This window comes from Amblyomma americanum, chromosome 1, assembly GCF_052857255.1.
Source record: "Amblyomma americanum isolate KBUSLIRL-KWMA chromosome 1, ASM5285725v1, whole genome shotgun sequence".
Taxonomy (NCBI): domain Eukaryota; kingdom Metazoa; phylum Arthropoda; class Arachnida; order Ixodida; family Ixodidae; genus Amblyomma; species Amblyomma americanum.
The window spans coordinates 204,055,623-204,079,312 of NC_135497.1; the positions used below are offsets into that span (position 1 = coordinate 204,055,623).

A 23,690-nucleotide genomic window follows, 5' to 3' on the forward strand; every position below is an offset into this window, starting at 1 on the left:
CGTATTGCATCGCAAAATGGTTATCATGTTCAAGGACGCGGGGTTGTTTCCTGGAGCAACAGTCCCAGCAGCGCATTTATGACAAGGCTGCTGCATATCTGCGTACTGCCTCTTGCTAGAAAGTAAATGTGAAAAAGTGCCCTAAAGTATTCTTTATCTCCTCGCCTGTCTCCTACATTGACTGCTAGCATTTAATATCAGAACAGTTACTATGAATCGTTATTTCCAACCTGCTTTTTTAGTGCGAAAGCCCTTCAAGCCGCACTGCCTGGGTTTCAGCGTTGTCCGTCTGAAGCCTCTGAGTGGCGAGTGTATCTGGGCAACTGTGTCAGTGAACTCATCAATCGAGCTGTGAGTAGGCGCTGGCAACCAACTACATATTGAGGCAGTTATGCGCCTTTCCTTTTCTCGAAACCGGCGCAAGATTTAAACTCCGTTGATTTTGAGGAAAGGAAAGGCGCATAACTTGCTCCCTGGATCAGTGGACCCATCAACTGCGCTTTGAGGTGTGCGTGGCGGGGGTGTCTAAATGCAAAAATTAGTTTTCTCACAGCGTTTCGCGCTTACAAATGCTAAACCGCCAGAGATTTTTTTGTGGTTGAGGTTATGATAATGACAGCGAATTCTTTGCCCCTAACTTAGCGCTATCGGTTTTCCCAAATGCTAATTGTTCTAATATGCTTAATTTTTCAATTAATACCAACACTGCCGAAAGTGTTGGCACGGACAGTATTCCTAATATGCTTTTAAAGAGGAATTTTGAAAGGTAGGCTCGGTGACAAGAGATAGTATTCCAAAAGTTGATCTTTATTGGTACTTAGATTTCGGTGAAATTGTTCGGTACACTTAGTTTGTACGCTGACGACTGTGTTATGTACTCTAACTTGGAATATGATGATGATAAGTTTTCCTAAATATTTGTGGGACTGGAAAAATTGACAAATAGAAAGTAGGCGACAAGATGGCAAAGCAGTTTGAATATTAAGAAAGAGCGTATGAAATTCATGTGTGGCTGTCGAGAACACTGCCTGGACAGCGTCAGAGAATTTAAGCATCTTGACGTATTTTTTAAATAAAATTTCTTAAACACGTAAAGTATGCGCAAAAAATTCGAAAAAATCAGGTTGTATAAAGAGAACTTTGAAGGGAATGACTAAAGAACGCTATCTCGCAGTTTATAAATAATTTTTAAGGCCTCGTCTTGTGCATGCACCAATTGTGTTGTGCACATGACGATGCTAAGGCCGCATATGCCGAATAAAGCATAAAGCCAACAGATGATTTTTTTCACAATTACGAGTGCCGTATTTCCGCTTCGACGCATTCCCATATTTTATCACTTAATTATCGGCGCACAGACGAACGTAATATCATCTTATCATGGTACGCGAACTAAGTTCCGCTCTTTATTGCCGCCCCCATTGCACTTGTCTCTTCGGCACGGGTAGCTTGCCGGACCGACGCACTGAGCGCAGTCACTATCAGGTAATTTCCTGATGGCCATAAAGTTTCCTTTTTCTCATGCAGAGATGAGTTCTGGAGTGGCATCGATGGCTTGCTGCGACAGCCACCACCTGCGCAGGCCAGAAATTATATTATTGTCCTTTTATGTGTCATACTAGTTTTCGTTTGCACAGTACCTAGCCACTCCAGCAACGTCTCAAATCTGTGGCAGGACAGTGCGTAATTAATAAATAATATTAGTGATAACAAAAATAATGATAGAACTGCACCAACTTCATCTATTCATAATTCAATCTACGCACGTTTTTTGTTGGTTTCGGAACAAGAGGCAAGCACCGACTTGCTGTGGATAACGTCATAGTCATATTCCTAAAGCACAGTGGTATGCTGTACAACATGAACTGGTGGGCGAGTTGGTCAGACATAGTTCTTGTAAACCAGCGCAACGGCTCGAAGACAAACAGAAAGGGACAAAACACAGCGCTGATCCAATGTCCCTTCTGACTTGAAGACTGAAGAAGAAGCCTCAGATGATCCTTGCATAGCCTCACCTGACGTTGCCATTCGGACCTCAAGAACTTGCATATCCTTATGCCGTGGCTAACTGAAGGCTGGAAGCCCACAAACAAGCCCAGCACCTCGGGAGGCAGAATGCGCTTTCGAATGCAGAAGCCAAGCATTCGCGATTTACACGAAGCATTTGCGATGACGGCTATGAAACGAGGCGGTTCGGTGAGACAGGGCGAATAAATAGAGCCCCTTGTACAAGAAATAAAGCTGTACAACATGAACTGGTGGGCGAGTTGGTCAGACATAGTTCTTGTAAACCAGCGCAACGGCTCGAAGGGCAGGTCCAGAAATCAGCGCAGGCCACGGGTGTCCTGAACTAAGGAGTCTGCCCACCTGACTCGTACATCCTTTAAATTACCAGTAAAGTTTTATCACTCTCTCTCCTAAGGTAAAAAAAATGCACAACCCGATGAGAGCATTGCGTCGCTATCTTACGATCGTACGAAGGTCTCAGTATTCCTAGATTATGGGACTCCTGGGTGACTACGACCTATTCTTTTGTTCCCAGCAGGAAGGGCGCAAGGCAGACATAATCTCGATAACTTGCAGCGAATCAGGCTGCATTATCGGGAACACGCCACTTTTCGATTCTTATTGTGCCGTGTACTCCAGTGCTCTAAGAGTGCGCAAAAAAGATAATTCGCACACAGCTGAGCTCGTGGTCATGAGTGATAATGACCGAGTGAGAAACACAGGAGTGGCCAGAGGCGATAAGGAATCCTTCTGCTATCACGTGGCCTCTATCTGCACGTCCCTTCTTTTGCCCCAGGTAAAATAGTACATGCCCTCCCTCTTTGCACACGCCGCCTGCGTCCACACCTGGAGTGATAAAAAGCTGCCAGCAAGGGGGCCTCCCCAGCTTTCCACGGCGCAGTCACATCATTGGCTTCCGAAGGTTTTGCTGCTCGTAATGCTTCTCAAATTCTGCCTCGGTGAGTGCACGTGTTGCGGCGCCCCTCTTGCCTGGATCTCGTGTTTTTGTTTTTGATGCATGAATGCACAGTATTCTCGCTGCTTTTCAACCTGTACGTACTAGTCACTGCATGTGACTATTCGTGCACAGATGGGCATTGTTCTGCAATAGAAAGTCACTTTAGTTTCTTCCTTCTTATACTATCCGTTTCTTAGTGTCTGTACAGGTATTTCACACGCGCTCACAGAAGTTTCCAGAACATGAAAGTCATGAAAAAGAGAAAGTTCCTCGCGCTGTGGACTCAGATCCTGGAACTGAATGGTACACTCTGCAGCTGGCATATGCAAGCGCAAAGAGTACCCCTCGATTCCTGGTCACAAGGTTAGGGTGTGAGGAAGTTTAACTTTTTAGTGACTTCCACATTTCGAAAATTCCTGTGTTCTCTCTACAGCAATGGGAGCTAAGCCGCAACGACTCTCGATAAGACAAATTCGTTTTTACTGCTGGGCTTGAGCAGAAGAATTTCCCTCAGCCGGCAGCTTCAGATGGAATTGACGTAACAATCCATGCGCAATAAATAAATAAATATAATAAATAAATAAACTAGAAAATAAATAAATTAGTAAATAAATAAAAGTAAATAATTTTGCTGAGGGTTACTACGTTGAGAAGCTATTTTTAGGCGGCAAGAAGTCGTTAGCATTCAGAGCGGATGGCAAATTGTTTGAGGATGACTCGGAATATTAGCAATCCAACTTACCCAACTTTTCAAAGTTGGGTAATAGTTTATTCATATAGTTCAACAAAAGTGACGCTTGGGTTAACCGTAAGTTTAAGTAAAGGGGCTGGGCGTAGCCCAACAAAAATTGCGACAAATGTCAGTGCTCTGTCATGTAGACCTACCTTTCATTGCTGTGTCACTTTGAGCTACGCTACTAAGAGGTCTCTCGAGTCACTGCGCCGGAAAATTCGCCATCTCACGATCAATGCTTGTCACGACCCGGATGACACGTCACCACTCAGTCCTCGTATAGTGCTTTAGCGTTGATTTCTGCTTCTTTTTTTTTTGTAGACACTGGTGCATTTCAAGCTGGACATAAGGGTGCTGCTTGCAACAAGAGCCTATCTCCATGTACTTTCCCTGTTGGCGTTGGTTACGATGTTATCGTGCGTAGAATGCTGACAGTAAGGAACACTAAAAACGGTGCTGTAACAGTCCAACTGACTAGGTGATGAATGAGATTACAATGTTTGCAAGCATGAGACGCAAAAAATAGCGGAAAAACAGCTTCAGAGCTCCGTCGGCAGGTCTTAATTGCATGAGTCCTGCGTATGCAAGAGAGGTGTTAGTGCATACATTTCTTGTGTCGTTTATCTGTAGCAAGAAAAATACCCCAATAATGTGGTACCCGCACATGAAGTGTCTCACGGTGATGCCCTAATTTGTGTTGATTCTCAACTCATCCATCTTTCCTTGTTCCTCCTGAAAACTGACGAAAAGTGTCTGGCCCCCTTGTAATACCATGACATGGGATGCTGTGTTCACAAGAGCGTTGAAAGACACGAACCGACCTTTATTACTCAGTGCAGCTACTGATTCGATCATTTTCTTTATTGCGGAGAAATTTGATGCTAATACACTTCAGAAATACTAATGTGCTATGTCGTGCCTGTTTAAGGGCCCCAGGTGGTCGAAAGTAAAGAAGTGTAGCTTCGGAACGTTAAGCCACAATGACATGCCTTGCCATGTTTTAATTTGCAGTTCTGGTTTCTCAAAGCACCATGTACCAAATCAAGAAGTTATTTTTGAGACAACCGCACTTAGACATTAATCTTCGGCGGGGGTTGCGCCCAAATTTTGACAGCTTTGCGGTAGTTTACTTGAGTGTAATTAGTGCAGTTGACATTCTGCGAGTATTTTAACAGCGAGAGACGTTATGTAGTTTATTTACGAGAATAAAGTGACACCCTCCGGCACATGTTACGGGCCGCATAGGAATGAATACTGGTCAGTGCTTAGGAACGAATGGAGCAAAAGGTGTTTGTATAAAGAAATTAGTTGATTTTCCAAAAAAAAGAACTGATTTAGCTTTTGTCTACAATAACGCACAACACGCGTGCTTCATTTTTTTTATAAACTGGTTGTGCAAATTTTTGTTACCAGTAGAAAATTGCTGGCAAGAATCCGGTAGTACAAGAGCGCGGGACGTTGTACTAGTTGGTATTGGATTTCTTCGTACGAGTCCTTGCAAACGCGAACGAGGAGAAACATAACCATCACGTACAAGAGCTCACTTCCAACTGTTCCTTTATTAACACATATCACTTGCTTGTAAAGAAACCATGTTTCTAAGAGCGGCCATCAAAAGTCGGCATCTAAGTGGATGCGTCATTAAAAAAAGATGCATGTATACATGACTCAGTGTCAGTAAAGAAACAGTTGGAAATTAGCGCTTGTGATGGGTGAGTCTCTTCTCGTCCTCATTCGTATGCGCTCGTTCGAGTTCTGATGATGGCTAGTTTACGAATGTTCGTCTAGTGTGAAAAGTCGAGTGCATGTGACCGCGGTGTTCCATAACGGTTTTGCGGGCGCTGCGTACTTACGAAATACAGATTAAGAAGTAAAAAAATGAGAGGCGGGCAGCATTGTTCAGCGTATTACTGGTCCGAACACTGGCTATGCTTTGCACATTGTTGCTGGCACCCGCAAGGCGCAAGATGTGCGCCTCTGACAGTTGTGGTGAAGAATGTCGTGTAAGTATATGAGCTGGAGAGAGCAGTGATTCGTAAAGTTGGATACACTTGAAAGCACACATGTGTCACTAAATGCGACAGCATTTTTACGTCAAAAAGTATGATGGTGGCTTGCGTCCGCATATACTTTGGCTAGAGCGCAAAGCTTTCTGTTTTAGGAGCGTTAGCTCTTACTCATCACGTTTCGAGATTTTGTGGGGTCCGCTACCACCGTGAGATCACAGCGCCATCTGTGGCAGCAACTAGAAAACAGCGCGTCTCGCACTGAGACTTGTAGCGTGATAGCATTGTAGAAACAGCCACCTGCCGCCTGTCAATGATGACGTCACGGTCCAATACGGTGGATAGAGGTGGAACTATGTTAGTATGACGTCAGGAAACGAAATGGCGGCATAGTTTCGGTTTCTGGAATCCAAGATAGCGCCGTTTAAAACTAGTAGTGTTTTCCCATTCATCCCCCCCTCACCAAAGAATAGCAATTGAAAATAGCAATTGATGTACGGAAGTCGACTTAAACCACATGCATATTTTTATACTGAAAAACGAAACACTGCAAAATTTCTATTGAATGAGATTTTTGAATCAAATTGCGTCTTACCAAACAATCTGAGCGCGTTTGTACAATCAGGAAAGCACAGAGGTCTTAACGCAGTTGAAACGAGTTGTTTTGTCAACGATGCAGCGAAGTAGGGGCTATGTAGGTGCTTTCACACGGCTACTGTGAATGTGAGGTAAACTCAGCTCACCTGACTGGTATCGTTTTCTTTTTCATCAGTGGCGCTCTTGGCTGCCTCGCATGCCGAAACGCGAGATGCCAACAAATCGCATCATGTCCTTAAGAAGCTGGCTGCTAAAGGGAAAAGCGACGGATGTTGTTCGGACATGGACATGATCTCCGCTGAAGAGTTGAAATGGGGGAAAAAGATGCTTCAAAGCATTCACCTCGCCAATGAAGCAGTTAAGGTAAATATCAAAATTGTCCTTCATCTTGCGCTCATTATAGCCTGAAGCTTACCGTCACGGATCAAGTGTGTTGGTAGTGGGTAGGTCTGATGAGAGCGCAAATATTGGGCGCCACCTTAAGTGGTACGGTGCGGATACTGAACAGCTGAGTGCGAAGAAATGTGGAAGCGCAGAAGGACATGAACAAAAACTTTTCGAATTTATCCTTGAATTTGGGGTATTTCACGCAGTTATTGTATATTACAAAAACCTCTGCATGTTATTTTGTAGCGATAGCTACACTACGTCAGCCACTTCGCGAGGTCAGCGTGGCTGCGCTCTGAGCCGAGCCACCACCGCTCCGCCAGCTGTGCGCATGCGCGGTGTGACGTCAGAGCACGCAGCTGGTGTGCGCGCCGCGCGCCTACATTGTGCTGGCATTTCGAGCCTTCAGCGTGGCGGCGCCGTGGCCACCGTGGCAGCTGCCGGCGGCGCGGCGCGCAGGAGAAACCGGGTGGGGAGGAGTGGAGAGGGAGAGAGAGTGAGTGAATCCGCTTCCAGGGACGAAGATGAAGAAGGAACGCCCAGCGAAACGCATCGGCGAAAGACTGACTTTGCAATTCGACTGAGCTAGTTCCCTCGGCCAGCTGTAGCTATCGCGTCACTCCAGGTTTAACCAGAGCTAAACCACAGCCATTTTTTTTTCGCCACATCGTGCTCTCAACATACCAGCACGCTGAAATTGCACATCCTGCAAGCTGTAAGCCTGTGCAGCATCTCAATCGAATATTCGGGAACGTTGCTTCTAAGTGAAGCACAAAATTCATCTGAAACAAAATGACACGCCAGACGCGCACAGGGAGCACGTTTCAGCGCAAACTGTTGGAGGCGTCAGGGGAGGCATTCGTTAAAAACTGACCAAGAAAAAAAAATACGGAGTGCAGTTATTCCAAACACGCGAATCTTTATCATATTTTTTTTTCATCGTGATGATTGTTGTCAAGAATGACCTCAATATGAAGCTATTTAATTTTTCCTGTTTAAGCAGGAGGTGTGTATACTTGACCCGATTTATTTGTTGTCAAAGATTGTCCGCACTGTTAAGTGTTGTAGCCACAAAATGTGAATTCATCCTGAGACACTAATCAATAGAGTGATAAAATTCACGGTAAAATTTAACATCCTGATTGCATGTGCTGACTTGAATGCCTTAGCAAAATAACAAGAGCGACGTCTATAGAGCCTTGCTTTAAATACAGCACGAAAACGAGTCCTCCTTTAACACGAAGTTTAAAGAAAAGCTAGTATCACGAGGAGCACGATGTAAGTACGGTAAGCAGTAAAATCAAGGTATAGTAAGAGTGTGTCATCCTAATTACATTGTGTGTAAAAAGAATAAAAGAATGCGTCAAAACACATTGCAGGCCTCATAACTGCTGTGTTCTAGCACTCAGCCGGCTGCAAACGCCTGCATAAGTTCGGCCAAACGGCGAGATCGCCCGTGGAAGCGTTCCTTTATGTTGTAGGGAAACAGTCTTGTAATCAATGCGGCTGGCTCTACTAAGTCGAAGGATTTGTATGCTGTTGAGCATGCAATGGAAGCACTCAAAGCTTTAATTCGTTAAGGCAGCTACACATGAGCGATATTCCCGCACACATCGTCTTGACAAAAGCAGAGTACTACGAATGTATGAAATAGACGGCACCCGAAAACTAAGAAAGAAGATTATCTCGAGATTGTTGCCATTATGTGGACGGAAAAATCGTCTCGACTGCGGTAAGAAGTTTGGAAGATAACATAGCATTGTTGTGTGCTTTGAATATCACAATATCTCGCACCGAAAAAGGTCTTAGAAAATGTTCCTATCTCTCCGTGTCGGTCTTGTATAAGCATCGTGCATAGCAGGCTGAATCGAACGCTTGTGACCTGATGCTAAAAAATATGCTGTCCTCTAAATAGTAGCTTCCCTCAGAAAACAAAACAGCCTAAAGAATAACAGCTTAGAAACAGTAACACTGGTCGGCATGAAAAGCATTCCTTTTTAATTTTTTTTCGCACGTGCACTTTGTACGCTACATGATATATGAAGGGCGACCTCCAAGAAAATTGGAATACTTTTTTTGACGGCAACATATTCAGTGCAATTATAAAATATCCTCATCAATACCATGCACTGTTCTGAGTGTGTGCCAAGTGTGCCGCAACTCAAGCTCCAATGAGCCATCTTTTTTTCTACGAGATCTTGTACTTGAGTACATCAAACGTTCAAAGATTTCCCGGTGACATGATATTAATTTATCAGTCACCACAAGATAGTATGACATCATTTTATTCTTTAAGTGACCCTTGCTTTATTTCCGGATCAAGTCGTACGTTTCTTTTGGACGGCGGCCTTTGAAAAGAGCCCACGACTTAATTCTTTAATTTTTCGTAATGCTCACAAGCAATTCCTTTTTGCCATGCGTGTGAAAAAGAGGTGCGCTTTATTTGTACATTTGCCAACATTCGCTCGCATAAGCTATGTGATGCATGCTCGCGCTTCTGGAACCGGTCGGATGTTTTTAAAATTGTCGCATTTCCTATCATGTATAATCGTTTTAGTGTTTCGTCACGTCAGGTGATATTATTTATGATGTCACCTCTCAATAAAAAACAAAGCATTCGCAAGCTGCGTCTCACCTGAACATTCGTACACAAAACTTTCAGGAATATCTCCACTGCTTCCTCCGCTGTATTTTTCTTTTTTGAAACAAATCAAGACATCACAAAACTTTTGATGCTTTTTGTAGAAAAGCCACCGTAAAATGGCCGAGCGTTATCATATAACAGCACCGCCAAAAAACACGACGGGAGACATAAAAGTGAACAGGATGGGCACTTTTAGACGTCAGTATGTACCAGTAGCCCATACCAAGATTCTGCTGCTCGGACGTTGAATGTGCCCATAAACGAAGCTTAGTGCAGTAAGCTGTGTCAGCAAGCTAAAGATGAAACAGAAAGCACACTACCGTGGGGCACACTACGCTAGAGATGCCTAGTGGAGCGCTCGGCTTTACATAATCACTCACAGGCGAAAGAAACAGACTCTGATCTCTCCAATAGAATTGCTTATCACCCTTGCATGAAATTACTGCGGGCCTTAAATAGGGTCATATCTTCTACAGCCAGGCTATGCATCGTTTTTTAAAGGTAAGGACGCTGAAAATTATTATTTTCTTCTGCGCAGAAACTTCCCAAGACCTCCTTCTACAGCGACCAGACAGTATGCTACGACAAAGTCGGTTGCTTCGACCGCCTGGGTGGGAAGTTCTCTCACTTCGTCGCCCACCCTAGATCACCAAAGGTGATCGGAACCAAGTTCTTGCTCTTTTCACGACTGAACAGAAAGGTTCCAGCACACCTAGACTACAACGACAACGCCACTCTTGACGCCAGTCATTTCAACAAAGCCAAGGACCTCGTGTTTGTGATTCATGGCTTCGGATCTAACGCTGAGAAATCGTGGGTTACCAGCATGCGGGACGCCTTCCTTCGACTGGTGAGTCACCCAGACTGAAGGATCATTAAAAGTGCAAGTAAACGGCTACCCTTTGTATGCGTCCCGCAACAGATTCGATGCGTCGCCAACTCCACCAAATATGGACTCGAACCTTTCGAGTGCGGCGAACGATCAATACTTGGGCGCACGACGATTAAGCCGTCTCCATAGTGGTCGCATTTGGTGCAATGAACCCTTTGTGAAGCTCAGTGTTTATAGCAGACGCGATTTCCTTTCTTCACAGCTAGCACCTATACGGAATGATTGAAATTTCAGCAAAGTAGCCCTCAGCTAAGAGCAATTCTAGAAGACAAATCTTTGGTTCGTTTAAACTGCTAAAAATAAAAGAATAAAAATGTATGTCTTTCGCAAGGAACCTGTAAGAGCACATTCCGCACGAATTGACTCTGTCGGAGCCCCAAGGCATCCCAGCCTTTTCTTTTGGTTGTAAATAAAAATTCAAAATGGAAAACGTAGTCATACAATCGTTAGAGTGTTGTTCACGGTAGAGTCCCAGTCGGACAAGCAGTGGAGAACCCGTGCGCATTTTCTCACAAAACTTTTTAATGAACGTCAAAATTATTGCATTTATGCTGAATGCAGCGATTACATGAGCGCCGTTTACCAGTAACGGATGCCAGTCCAACTGTTCCCACAAAAAGCAAAAGAAGCGGCTTACTTACAAAAAGAAAAATGGGAGAGAGCACTTAAGCGTATGACGCGATAGCGTAGTGGGTTAGTCTTTTCATTCTGAGCAGTTTGACACCCTTGAACGCATTTTTTTCATTAGTTTAATTAATTAATTAATTAATTATACACTCTAAATTTTCTTAATGAGCATCATCAAGCATTGGCTTTTCATTCTGAGCATTTTAACACCTTTGAACCCCCTTTTTATATTTTTCATTTCTTTAATTAATCAATTAATTATGATGATTTCATTAACTTTTCATCGCCTATCACACACCAATCAATCATCATTCACTAGAGCCACAAATTACCATGATACAGTTTTTTACGCAGCCCCCGATTATTTCCGTCACGCGATGCCTACTACGCCGACGGCTTTTCGACTGAACGAGCTGCATGCGCTATCGTGTAAAAAGACTTCAATTACACCAGTGGCCTGCCGCACGCGAGTAACTAAGAGAGCTTCGTGTGACTAATAGCTGGCGCTGGACAGCTAATAGAGGGGCACTAACAGTAACACTCGAAGTTTCATGATGCCTCGGTAGCTGCATTTTCATCATTAAAACGAAAAAAAAAAATATTTGACGCCGTTTGAGCTCCACATCTGTTATCTAAAATTCGCCACGACGAGAATAGCTAGTGTAATACACCTCTCTCCCGCTCGCTTCAGTTTTTGGGGGCTGCTTTTGACAAACCAAAGACTGGCAAAAGAACTCATGCATAAAATGTTCAAAAAAAAGGGGGGGGGGGAGAGAGAGACGAAATTACCTGATTTGAGATAGCAAAGCGTTTTCTATGCAATGAATTCTTCGATCTCTTCTGGTGAGGAACCAATTGTTTCATGCGGATGTCATTTTGTAATCGTTATCATGTGTTTTAGAGCGCAGTAGCGCAATCGTCGACGGCAAAATGATAACAGAGCACCGATGAATTGTTGAGTGGATGTGCGTTCATCTATTGGCAGTGGTTGCATCTGTTCGGCAGTTTACTGGCAGTTACTCAACATGTGATAATAGTTACTAGAACAATGGGCCTGCAACGGATGCTTAGATTTATTGGTGTGAGCTTGTCCTTGCAGGACTTTCAGATACGATCTGTTAAAGTTTGGTCTGTAGTACGTCCAACCTACATGTGACACGCAGGTAGGAGTCGGGCATAGCAAGTAAAGAGTTTTATGCCGGTAACAAAAGGAATGCTTAGAGTAGAGTGCCAGACAGATATTTTTTTCACGTTTGCGTCATTTGCAGGAGATTGCAGGACTGAGACTGGGAACAATACTTGACTCACTGTTTCGGATTGGTGTAACGCTTTCAATACTTATTTTGTTGGTTAGCAAAGCCAAATATTCCGTTTTTCAGCTCCAGGTTTGCAGGCACGAATTTTTAGACTGCGCATCAATATAGCATCTGATATGCTAGTGTTTACGACAAGCTTCATGGGTGAAATTTGAATGAAACGGCACCGGACCATTGAAATTATCCACCCTATGTTTCCTTGGAGCATGGTAAGAGACCTTGCTGAGCTATTATCAGACTGGTAGTGACCCAGGCAGCTTAAGCTCCCGGTCCACAGCACCTTGCGCAACTTTCAACGCCGGCGTTTTATTTATAGGACATGCGCCGAGAACGGCATACGCTGTTGGAAAGCTAGACTTTACACTCTGACCCCGCGGAGCCATGAAAGGACGAAAGTTTGTGGTAACACGCTGAACCTCCAGTAGAAAAACCTGCAGCTGCCGAAAGGTGACTTGCCTTTCCGCTCCCGCATAAACATCTAAAACTTGGCTCTTCACTGGCATTTACAGAAAGACGTGAATGTGGTCCTTGTCGACTGGAGAAAGGGCTGTGTCGCCCCCGACTACATGGCGGCGTCCGCAAACGCTGCTCTCGTAGGCCGCCAGGTGTCTCTGCTGATCCAGGCGCTCATACTTCACCACCCGAAAACCGTGCGCGCCTCGAACGTCCACCTGGTGGGCTTCAGCCTGGGTGCACAGGTGGCCGGATTCAGTGGTCGCCACTTCATCAACGCCACGGGAACAAAAATTGGGCGGCTTACCGGTACGCACAAACGGCTTCTTTCTTGTCGGAGTTTGACTTTATTCATGACGGGAGTGCCTAAATTTAGCCATACCGTGACGCACAAACGAGACTGTCTTGCAAGTGCCGCCGCGTTCCAAGTTTTCAGGAGGTGTGCTAAAGTGGATACTATGCGCGTGCCAAGGCACGTCACGCTCAACTATTTCTAGTAATTTTGACAATCAGCCGAAATAGTGTGCCATGAAGTTTGTTTCTTCGGAACCGACACGGTGATGACATTAAAAAATGTGAATCTTCTAGCGTGACGGCCTGTGTAAGATTCGTGATGCATTAGACGCGAGCTTCAGCAGTCGGATTATTCACGACTTATCAAGGTTCTTAAGCACAAGTGAGAGTGCTTCAATCAGTATTCGTATGATTCTGTACAGTGCCCTTTAATGCATTGGTGAGCGGTTCGCACCCAAAACTGCACAGGTAATCAGCCCAGTATTGCAAATGGATGGGTTCACTCTGGTCCTTTGTAGGACCGGCCTTCGAACCGATTACCTGTGTTGCTTGGGTGGCAGGAAATGGAGAGTGGTGAAATAGGCAGTAAACAGTTGCAGAAAGTCTGCTCTGTGGACTCCTGGACCTCACTGTAGTCACAACTGCTGCTATAACCTAGGACATAAAAATAATGAGACTTGACAGAAGCGCCGAGAATGCTTACCGTATTGAATGGAAGAGTACTTAGCCAGATACAAGTGCTAGTCAAGAACTGAGGGCGAGCCCTCCTCCCAGGAGACCCTAGAGGCAATGCAAGTCCAGCTTTCTCAGGCAAAAATTTTGAAAATGGGAAAATTGTATGAAGCTGTTATGGAAATATTGAGGGTAGTGGTTCATTATTCTGATATGTAGCGAAATCTTTCTTTTAAAGTTTTTCCAGCGATCGCATCGAACAGTTAAGATTGCCAAAGAAAACCAATGTGGAACGCTTTTGACGATACCAATAAAAGTGAATAGAAAAAAGTACAAGACTGCCGTAGGATGATTTGCGGATATATTGATTGCGATACTGAAATCTTACATTACATGAAAAAAATTGCGTTCATAAGCGGTTCCCCGCTCAAAAATGTTTTCGTCCTGAATTGCTGGGTATGGACCGCTTGTCGTGATGTCGTGGTTAATCCGCTTTATTCTCGGTTAATCCCTTTGCATATACAAGCTCCGGGTTTTCACTCTAACAACTGCAAGAGGATTAAGCACGACATCAGTGTAATCTGTCCACGCCATTGCCTAGAGAGCCTCCTTTGAGAGGCATTCGCCGCCTCGTTCGTGAGTTTTACCGAACTACAGCTAGATGCACGAAGGTATCGGCGGTCGACTGAATGCTGGCAGCGTAGGTCAGAGCTGCTGCTAATATATTTTGTCGCCATCAGCGACGAATGAGGGAGTGCAAGCCGGCATCAAGCGTGTAAACCGTGGCCTAGCATAATGTTGTATTTTATTTTAGGTTTTTTTGGAGCATACTCTACTAACATCACCATCACGATTTTTTTTTTTTCCCTGGGCTGTGTTTGCTGATTCGCAGCGCTAGATGCTGCTGGTCCATTGTTCGAGACATATGAATTCCAAGTGTCTAAAGAGGACGCCTCATTCGTGGACGCCATTCACACGACAGCCGGCAGCAACGTTCTGGCTGGACTGCTCGGTATGGAGTCGCCTTTTGGCGACGTCAACTTCTATCCAAACGGAGGGAAATCTCAGCCAGGCTGCTGGTTTTTTGGTAAGAGCTCTGAGATATTCCTAGATTTAATTACGTTCAGTGTCTATACATAACAAGGTCAAGCTTTGTGTCTCGGTATTGAAGGCAAACAGGCGTTAATTTTCATGTGTGGTGAATGAAGAAGTGCACCCCATGGCCAATTTTACTGAACAGCGCGTGAGAAATATTGGCTGCTCTTGGAAAACGAGTAGAATAAAATGAATGTATTCAGGGACGTTAAGCAAAGGAGCATTCGGTTATATATCCTAATCCGTGGGAAGGGACGCGGGAATGCAAGCGGTAGCGGGAAGAGAGAAAGGGAAGTAACTGTCGCGCAGTTCGCGAGAAGGGTTCAAGTGCCACTGACAAGCTTGCTTGCATTGTGCGCTTGTCGGCTGTTTTTGGGTGCGTGTGCCATCTGAAACAATGCAGCGAGCGGAGAAACCAGCGATTTCCCTGACGTTCTGCGTCGTGTTCTTCTTCAGACCTCTACTGTCACCACCGCCGAGCTGTGCAGTACTTCATTGAGTCCCTCCATGAAAATCGGCACTGCCTATTCATGTCAAACCCATGCGACGATATCGACACCTTCCTGAACTCAAAGTGCAGCGTCACCGGTCCTCAGGGCGAGATGGGTTACTTCAGCACCAAAGCCAGCGGCCGTGGATCCCAGTTCTTGTGGACCAACGATGACAACCCGTTCTGCAAGGACTCACGCCACAAGGCAACCTCTCATTGAAATATGTAGCTCTCGAATAAGACTGCCCAGTGTTTGCCAGTAGGCCGAGCAGAATTACTTTAAAGGAGCTATGACACCTTCTGAAATGACATCTGCGCAAAGATGAATTATGCGGTCATGCAAACATAAAAATCAATGCTAATTGTTACATTTTTTTTGTTGCTTAAAGAGTCTGTATGCATTAACATTCTCCTTATTTAATTTACGGCCTGTGCTCATGCTGCAGATTTGGAGCCATGGTCATTTTGTGTAAAAGTCGTGCGTTGTTCAAAGTTCCCAAACAAGCAGCTGGCTCAAAATATTAGACGGACGGTCAGCCTTAGGCTTAGCTCAGTTAAGCCCCCCGAAGCTTGGGTCTCTGATTTCGTCTGACACCGATGAGTCGCATGCAGACGGAAGCTGCTCGTCGTGGTTCGGTGTGTGGGGCCGGAGTTTTCTGCAGACATCTCGAACCAAGCTCTATTTTTACAAAATACATTACCACCATTAATGAATCCGTGGAAATATCAACGTGTGTTCTAAGCGAAACATTAAAGTTTGTTTTTTGCAGATTTCTGCACACGAGTTCTCGGCTTGAAAAATCGACAGCCTCAGCCGATTGTCAATGAAGGCCAATGCGAAAACTATCGTGTATACTCATGTTTGCGCGCCGTTGAGCCCCAAGTGCTCGAAATCGGTACAACGCTTGGCACTATAGCGTGGCTCAGAGCCTTTCCCTTGGATATTAAGCTTTCAGGTATAAAATGCATTTGGTACTAACAATTACTTCGTAAAATAATCAAATAAAATAAGAAATAACATCACTTGTGCCTACACGATGGTATAATATGGCTTCATCTGTTTCATAGGTGTCATGGATTCCTTAACACTTATTCGTAAAGACACGAACTGTATTCTATACTAACAGCAAATAACACTCGGTACTCTATAGCGTCGCACGTCCTTCAAGAGATAGCCATTATCACAGTAAATTATTCATGCCACAAGAATAAAACATGGTCACCCACGCAACTAGTTCGTCAGACTCTGAGATTAGGAGTATCAGTTTAACAACATTGGCTTTAGTTAGGCAGACAGATCATAGAAATCATCTTTTTAGTAAGCAGTTATAGTGACCATTCCCAGCACACAGCCGTTGTGTGACTGTCTTTGCCTGAAGCCGCTTTTGTGGCAGGCTGCTCTCCTGGTCACCGGGTGGTGGGCAACCGGCCCAGGCATATATACTTATATACCTAGAAACCTGCCAGCCGTGTCAGGCGGCAGATCCTTTAATCGCGAGAGGCTGCTCTGCTCGGCAACAGCAACCTGGGTCGCAACCCAACTCAAGGAGCCCAAGTCCCACCGATGGCAGCACTTGTCAAAGAAGGTCAGTGACGCATCGCTTGACCGCTGCGCCACTGCGCCAGGAGTGGTAGGAAGACTCGAAGGGTCCTATAACTGGAGAGAATGACCAATTCTGCATATATGGACATTAACCCATTATCGCTATCCGAACAACTGCCATCCAGGAACACTGGAGCTGATCAACAACGCAACCGAAGGAAAAATCGAACTGCTAGCGTACCTAATTCGCATTTGGCCTAACTGCACAAACCAACCATCATTTTATTTATCTTGAGAACTAGCGGTCAACACGCAAGGTTTTCGCCATGTCAACCTACTTTCGCATAAAGACCCATGTGCGAGGCTACGGGTCCTTGCTCGCCTATGTGGTCCATGCAGTTAGTGGAAGCACCTTCAAAAAAGCATACGCCCGGGTGACCCTTGCGCTGTATTTTGTGCTTGCGTCGCTTCATGCTGGAACCAACAATAGATTCGCCTGACTACAGAATCTGCACATTACATTCCCTCGTGCTCATTTCACATGTCAAATAAACATAAGCAAATAATCTAAATATGTATCTCAAAAGTAAGAGAAATAAAGTAACTCGATTTTTTTCCACTCAAGGTTTCGTTTTTCATTTCTGGATCAGAATTCAACAAAAGGTAAATTGACATAATTTTTTCTTTCTGATAAAACGCAGTTTTTGACAAGAAGGTTATGTGCCGTTTTTCCTCATGTTCTCACCATGGCAGCCAGTGCGTCATTGCCAAGAAAACATAATTTGAATCGCATTAAATTATGCTGCCTCCTCCCTACCAACAAAATACAGAATGAAAAACAATTATTAATGCATATTTGCGTGGCAGAGCGGATGGGAGGGGACCGACGGCACACGATCCTACCCAACAACCTCCTACAAAAGAAGTTGCCTGTAAATCTCTCGACTATGACGACTCTCATAACCAACGTACAGCTAGCTTCAGGACGTTGAACCTCACATGCCATACCACACTGCGCCATACCGTACCACTAGAGCCAATTTTACATATCTCAATTTTGCATATCCTGGTAAAGCCTAATAAAATAAGCGTCACGGTCATTTGGACGCAGAAATCAATGTGTATATTCGTCTCCAAGAACATTTTTAGAATTTATCGCGGAACTCTATATCCCAATGCTCGTTAATGGCTTTTTAAATCAAGTGGCCGACCACTTTTCTGCAGTTAGGCCTGTTAAAAAATCCCTCAATCCAGTGCCAGCATGTTAAGGCTGCGCGTACAAATAAGTACAAAGGCCTGCAAAGTGGGACGTACTACATCGAGAAAGCAAAGCACGGCAGATATGTAGGTCACGCGAGGAGCGGTGGGAGGGGGGGGCCAACCTCCAGGGCACCTGAGTGTGCTATGACCGAAGGTTGCGTTACGAAAATTCACTGTGTACACAAAGGTGTGAGAACTGAGGAAACAATACGCAAGAAACAAAAAAAAATAGAGGAAACGCTAACGCAATTTGCCCCGTTCGCTCAGGCATCGGGCTGTAGTAGCATGCACGCATTGATTCGCTTATGCATGCAGCTCTAATCTCGATGTGGAAGACACGGCAGCGCAGAAACGTACATCCTTGCCCGCATGGATTCATGTCAAGAGCAACAGACATCGGGCACGATCGAGAGATGCAGGCTGATGTAGGCGTGTATATATGGGCATTCGCAGCGCGCAATTCGCAACTCTTTTACCTTTCTCACGTCAAGCAAACGCGGGTCATGAATCAGGGAGACAGAGTATACGGGCGGCCATGATGTCGTAGCATTTGACAATCCCGGACGTTCTACTAGGAGGCAGTTACCCTGCAGCAGTGAAAAGTGTGCAATTCGCCCCACTTTTTGTGCTTCAGAGCTTATTCTGCAGTGTAGCAAGAAGTGCTCCGAGGACTTCACTGCAGAATCCATGTTTAGCGCAAGGCACAACTAAGGTAAGAAACGATGTGTATCATTGTAAATGTTTTGAAAATCGGCGCCAAGAGTGCTACCTTCTGTTCTGCCCTGCTAATAGCGCTGGACAGAATAATCGACACACAAATTTGTAATACGAGAATGTGTTTTTAAACCTTTCCAGTAACTTTCATAATTTTCCGGGACTGATACTTCAGTTTCAGTGCGCAATTAGTTTCAATGAATACGCGTCGGACCCATACCGGACCCATCGCTCTGCGGGACGGCACAGCAGGCTGTCCGCGGAAGAAAAACCGGCTTGTGCGGGAAGCGGCGCGCGGAAAACGTTCTGCGTTGCGCGTTTTCCCGCTAATGTGAGCGCGCCTTCCCATCGCTCTGCGGGACGGCACAGCAGGCTGTCCGCGGGAGAAAAACCGGCTTGTGCGGGAAGCGGCACGCGGAAAACGTCCTGCGTTGCGCGTTTTCCCGCCAATGTGAGCGCGCCTTTACGCGTTTCCGCGGAAGAATGACAGCTCAAGGTTGAGCATGCAGCTACTAGTAGTAAATATATTTGCACAACAGTGGCACATTTGAGCTTGTGAAACCATTTTACTCGCCTACTTGCAAGTTAAATTCGGAATGAATGTTTCTAAAGCTTCTTTTACCTAGCGAAAATTGGCATTGGAGCATTACAGGTTATAACTGGGAAAATAATCCTTAATTTCTGCGAAATGTTACATCTCGAAGAGAATATTTCTACAGGAAGTGATAATAATACAAGCTAAAACAGGTAATATATGTGTTGTCTGAACATAACCTGAACGATAGTGTGCCGTGCATTGCATTTTTGCACGCGCAATATAAATTCGCAAATCTAACATGCGCTCCTTTCTGTAATAGTCTAGACGGCAGCCCTCTGTTGATACACGTCATGTGGTCTACGGAAATGCCAAGCGCAGTACGAAGTAGTCGACGCATGCTGCGGGAGCGTCCATATCATGCAGTCTCGACACCTACGACCATGTTTTTCACCAGTTCTTATCGTCTGCTCGGGAAGCTAGTCTGTGTACCGCACAATGGGCTCCGCGGTGATATATAAAAGACATCTTGTAGAATTTCAAGCAAATAACAGTGTCTATATGCCTTAATACTTAATGTAGCTTACCTATGAGATATGTCCACCGATTTTCATAGGAGATGAGGGGCGGCATGCACTTGCAGAAAGGATGCATTCAGTTGGAAATGACACCATGGTACAAATATTCAACATTTATTGCGATACACAAGTGCACACATATAAAAAAGCACTGCTTGGAGAGATCTTCCTTGGAGAGATGCAAACGGAAAGGCTGGTGTAAACAAGAAGTGGCAGAAGAATCCTAGAAAAGTTGGGATACAAATTAAAAAGAATACTAGAAAAGGAAGCAGACATCCCTAACAACATCAGAGCCACTATCAGACTGCTCACTCCCCAAAAACATGGACCCAAACCTACACCCGGCTAGGAAAAAGGCGAGAGCAAAATACATAGAAGAGAAACTGGCGGTCAAAGAAAATACAGTATATGCGGACGCGTCCAGATATAGAGGAAGAGACATGAGAACGGCAGCGGTAGCACTCAACTGGGAGGGCACAGAATTTGCTAGCGCATCCATTAAAAACGGAACGGCTGATGAGGGTGAGGAACTCACAGTTGCTCTAGCGATCGCTGAAGGCAACCGGATCAGAAAATCTTTAACCATCCTACGGACTCGAAAGAGGTGTGCAGGAACTATATGAAAGGAAGGATAGGTGAATGTGCAAGACAAGTCCTAGCACAAGTGGCTCCGAAAAAAAGGCTAGGCGATATAGGCATGTTATTTTCTGGGTACCCAGACATGCGGAAGTATGGGGAAACCTCAGGGCCAATGAGACCGCTCGAGCTTACACGAACCGAGCCTCTCATCCGCTCAGCCCGGAGGGGGCCTCAGAAAAAGTAATGCCCCCTCAGAAATCACCAACTACTATAGGGGGGTAAAGAAAAGATTCCAGAACCGCACTCTAGCCTGATTCAGGAAGAAGCGGTCATATGGAGGAGGCTCCAAACAGAAACCCTAGCTAATCTTTTCATTTTAAATAAGATGTATCCAACACAGTACAGGGACATGTGCCCCAAATGCAAAGGCAGACCCACGGTGTATCACACAACGTGGGAGTGCAAAGACAATTAGTTTCCTTAATCAGAAAGAACCGTGTCGGGAGCAGTGGGAGCAAGCGCTTTCCAGCCACAATCCAGCCTTCCAACGAAGGCTTGTACAACATGCTGTGAAAGCTGCCAGATCCAATGGGGCCCTGGAATATGGGCTCCACCCACTGAAGAGGGCGAAGACATCGCAAGATAAAGATGACGTCTGAACTCTCAAGTGTATAGAAACGAGCAATGATGTTTATCTTATCCTATCCTATCCATCTCCATGCAGCCATAAATGTGGCTGCTGATAAAGCTATCAACCCCCTCCCCAGCAAAAACGAACTTAAAATTCCTTTCTGTGCATAGCTATAAAGCGCTTTGCACTGTGTCTAGGCTTTGAAATTGTAACTCCAAAGAACAAATGCTCTATGATGCACAGGAAGTTGTAAGCACCGCTTGGGTATGTTAAAAGCCAGAAAGCTGCCATGATGGCAGTTATGGCAGCTGGAGTGTCGATGACTTGCATAAGCTTGCGTCCCTCCACATACAGGGACAAGTCATCTGCCTGTTCCAGATCACCTCCAGAGAATGCTAGCATGGGGTGACGCAAGGTACTGCTTCCTCGGCATCCTGCACAAAAAAAAGAAAAAGATGATCCATTCGACAATTACTGAATTACTTGTTCACAATTATTGTGATCTTACACGTACTGTCGGCAGCACTTAGGGTCCCTGAAATGCGGTTCAGAAAGTGACTATCAAATGCGTGCATTATATAGAATAAATGCCAATGAGTGTGCGCCATGTACAAGTCATCAGAAGTTAGCCGAAAATTTACATATAATTTTTTTTAAAACTCGCTTTAATGTCTCGCAGCGGCCTGCAGTGGCAGTTTTTCGCATGGCACCTTGCACAACAGGTCGTGTAGAGCGCATGCTGTCAGCAGTAAGGGCTGTCAATGGCTTGCCAAAAATCGCAGTGAAGACTGGGTGAATGGCTGGCAGCAGATTACGGCATCTTCATTTCGGCCCTCTGCTGTATTGTCTAACTGTGGCAGGAGAGTTAGTGCAATAAGAAGAGCTGGAATGGCTAGGTGGTGTTTTCTTGGGCAGTGTGGTTCCAGTGTGTAATCTTTTGTTTCTTGCTCAGCGAACTGAGAGGGAAAAGGTGGAGGCTGTTTTTAATCACCGATATCTCTTGTGATACACATGCTAGATCAAAAATTTTTGCACAAGGGTATAGGCGATGCAACATGTATCAATATTTTGCTCTCTTTTTTTATCCTGAGTGACATCCGCGACTTCGCAAGGAAACGAAATCCTGTAGCCAAATACTCCTAAGATTCAGACCACAGAATCAACTCTGACGAAACAGCATCCTCGGAACAGAAACGAATTACCAAAAAAATGCTCTTACTCGAATCCTGGCACATTCAAACTACCCGAACAGGAAACCTGCCCGCAGAATATGCACAGGGACTTCGCTCTACAGCTCAAACAAGACAAGTTGCCACTGACTGCCTCCACAGAGTCAGACATGACTCATGGCCTTAACCCCTCCCCCCATCCCCCGCGCCTTTCGCATCAGCACTTTCCTTCTTTCGACTTCCTGCTCCCCTCCATGCACACTTAAAGACGCTAGCTACTGGCCCCAGTCACCCCTGAAGAAGGAGCCGAGCCGCCTCCGAAACAAGTATCGGCAAATTCATCTGACAGTTTACTGTACACATAATGATGCCCTGTGCAGCCAGCAAGCCGCAATCGGGAAGCTCACTTTTTTGATGAATAAGCTATGAAGAAACTCTGCTAGGAAAGAAGTTTGGTTTTATGCGGTTCAAAGTCCCGAAGCAACTGTGGATATGAGGATCGCCATAGTGGAGGCCTCTGGATGATTTCAACCAGCTGAGGTTCTTGAACGTTCACTGACACCACTGTACACAAACCTCTAGCACTCCACCTCCATCGAAATGCGACCACCCCTGTTCGGGATAAAACCCGCGCCTTTCGGGTCAGCGCCGAGCACCATATCAACTGAGCCATCGCAGCAGCTTGCTAGGAAGGTAGTGAGCCTGGAAATATTCTGCTCCTTTCGTGCACACTTTTCTTCAATCTGTTCAAATGTGGTGGCTGTAGATGCCAGAGATGTTAGGAAGGTTAGCACTGTTTCTGGCCTTTAATGATTTTGCAAAGATTGCATAGAATAGAAAGCATGTTTTTTGTTCTATGTTTGGAGTATTTGTGTAAGCAGTGCCAGTGCTTGCAGGGATTCAGACATCAGTTATACTGTTACAATGAGTCTGAGGTGGTGAATAGCTGACCATGCAATTGTGAACATTGTAGCATCACCCGAGTTTTCTCATCTTCCTCATTGTGCTTGTGTAGTTTGGCTTGCGGTTTATTCTGCACCCACGAACACAGTTTTTAGTTGCAACACATCTCTAACCAACCTAACCAATTGGTTAGAGATGTGTCAAAGTTTATTATCAGGACACAATTTTAGTGCCCCTCTGAAAGCTGTAAAAAGTAAGCAAGCACTGGCTGTTACCCATTACCCATCAGCCCGTTCAAGAGGACCACTGTTGTTTCGACGATATTAGTAGTTCAGAATAATAACATGTTAGTGACAGACCCAATTGATCATAAAAGGAACATGGATGGTTTTCTTTACCAGAAAAGGCAATTTTGCAACTGCAACTAACAACTGTGTTCGTGGGTGCAGAATAAACTGCAAGCCAAACTACACAAGCACAATGAGGAAGATGAGAAAAGTTGGGTGAAGCTACAATGTTCACAATTGCATGGCCAGCTATTCATCACCTCAGATTCATTGTAACTGTATAACTGACATTTGAATCCCTGCGAGCACTGGCACTGCTT

General features: G+C 45.0%; 3 protein-coding genes across 3 annotated transcripts in view; 2 read left to right on the plus strand and 1 right to left on the minus strand.

Moving 5' to 3' along the window:
* Positions 1-2,800: 2,800 nt before the first annotated feature.
* On the plus strand, positions 2,801-17,338 carry LOC144114514 (pancreatic lipase-related protein 2-like). Its single transcript, XM_077648310.1, has 6 exons — positions 2,801-2,966; positions 6,477-6,664; positions 9,871-10,182; positions 12,677-12,929; positions 14,479-14,673; positions 15,138-17,338. Exons 1-6 carry the CDS (start codon positions 2,816-2,818, stop codon positions 15,389-15,391), a joined length of 1,353 nt encoding a protein of 450 aa, XP_077504436.1. The 5' UTR covers positions 2,801-2,815; the 3' UTR covers positions 15,392-17,338.
* A 924-nt stretch (positions 17,339-18,262) lies between these two features.
* LOC144114518 (pancreatic lipase-related protein 2-like) overlaps positions 18,263-23,690 on the plus strand; it is a 47,747-nt gene continuing 42,319 nt past the window's right edge. Inside the window, exon 1 of the mRNA XM_077648314.1 lies at positions 18,263-18,686. The gene's annotated coding sequence lies outside the window, so the exon portion shown is untranslated. The remainder of the gene's footprint in view (positions 18,687-23,690) is intronic.
* LOC144114519 (uncharacterized) overlaps positions 19,882-23,690 on the minus strand; it is a 184,717-nt gene continuing 180,908 nt past the window's right edge. Inside the window, exon 9 of the mRNA XM_077648316.1 lies at positions 19,882-21,445. The gene's annotated coding sequence lies outside the window, so the exon portion shown is untranslated. The remainder of the gene's footprint in view (positions 21,446-23,690) is intronic.

What these genes read in the sequence shown, in the direction of transcription:
- LOC144114514 (XM_077648310.1), top strand. Translation starts at nt 2,816, where the DNA reads ATGCCCTCCCTCTTTGCACACGCCGCCTGCGTCCACACCTGGAGTGAT. An exon ending in GGGACGCCTTCCTTCGACTG is followed by an intron (nt 10,183 to 12,676) that starts GTGAGTCACCCA and finishes TGGCATTTACAG; the next exon opens with AAAGACGTGAATGTGGTCCT. An exon ending in AAAAATTGGGCGGCTTACCG is followed by an intron (nt 12,930 to 14,478) that starts GTACGCACAAAC and finishes GCTGATTCGCAG; the next exon opens with CGCTAGATGCTGCTGGTCCA.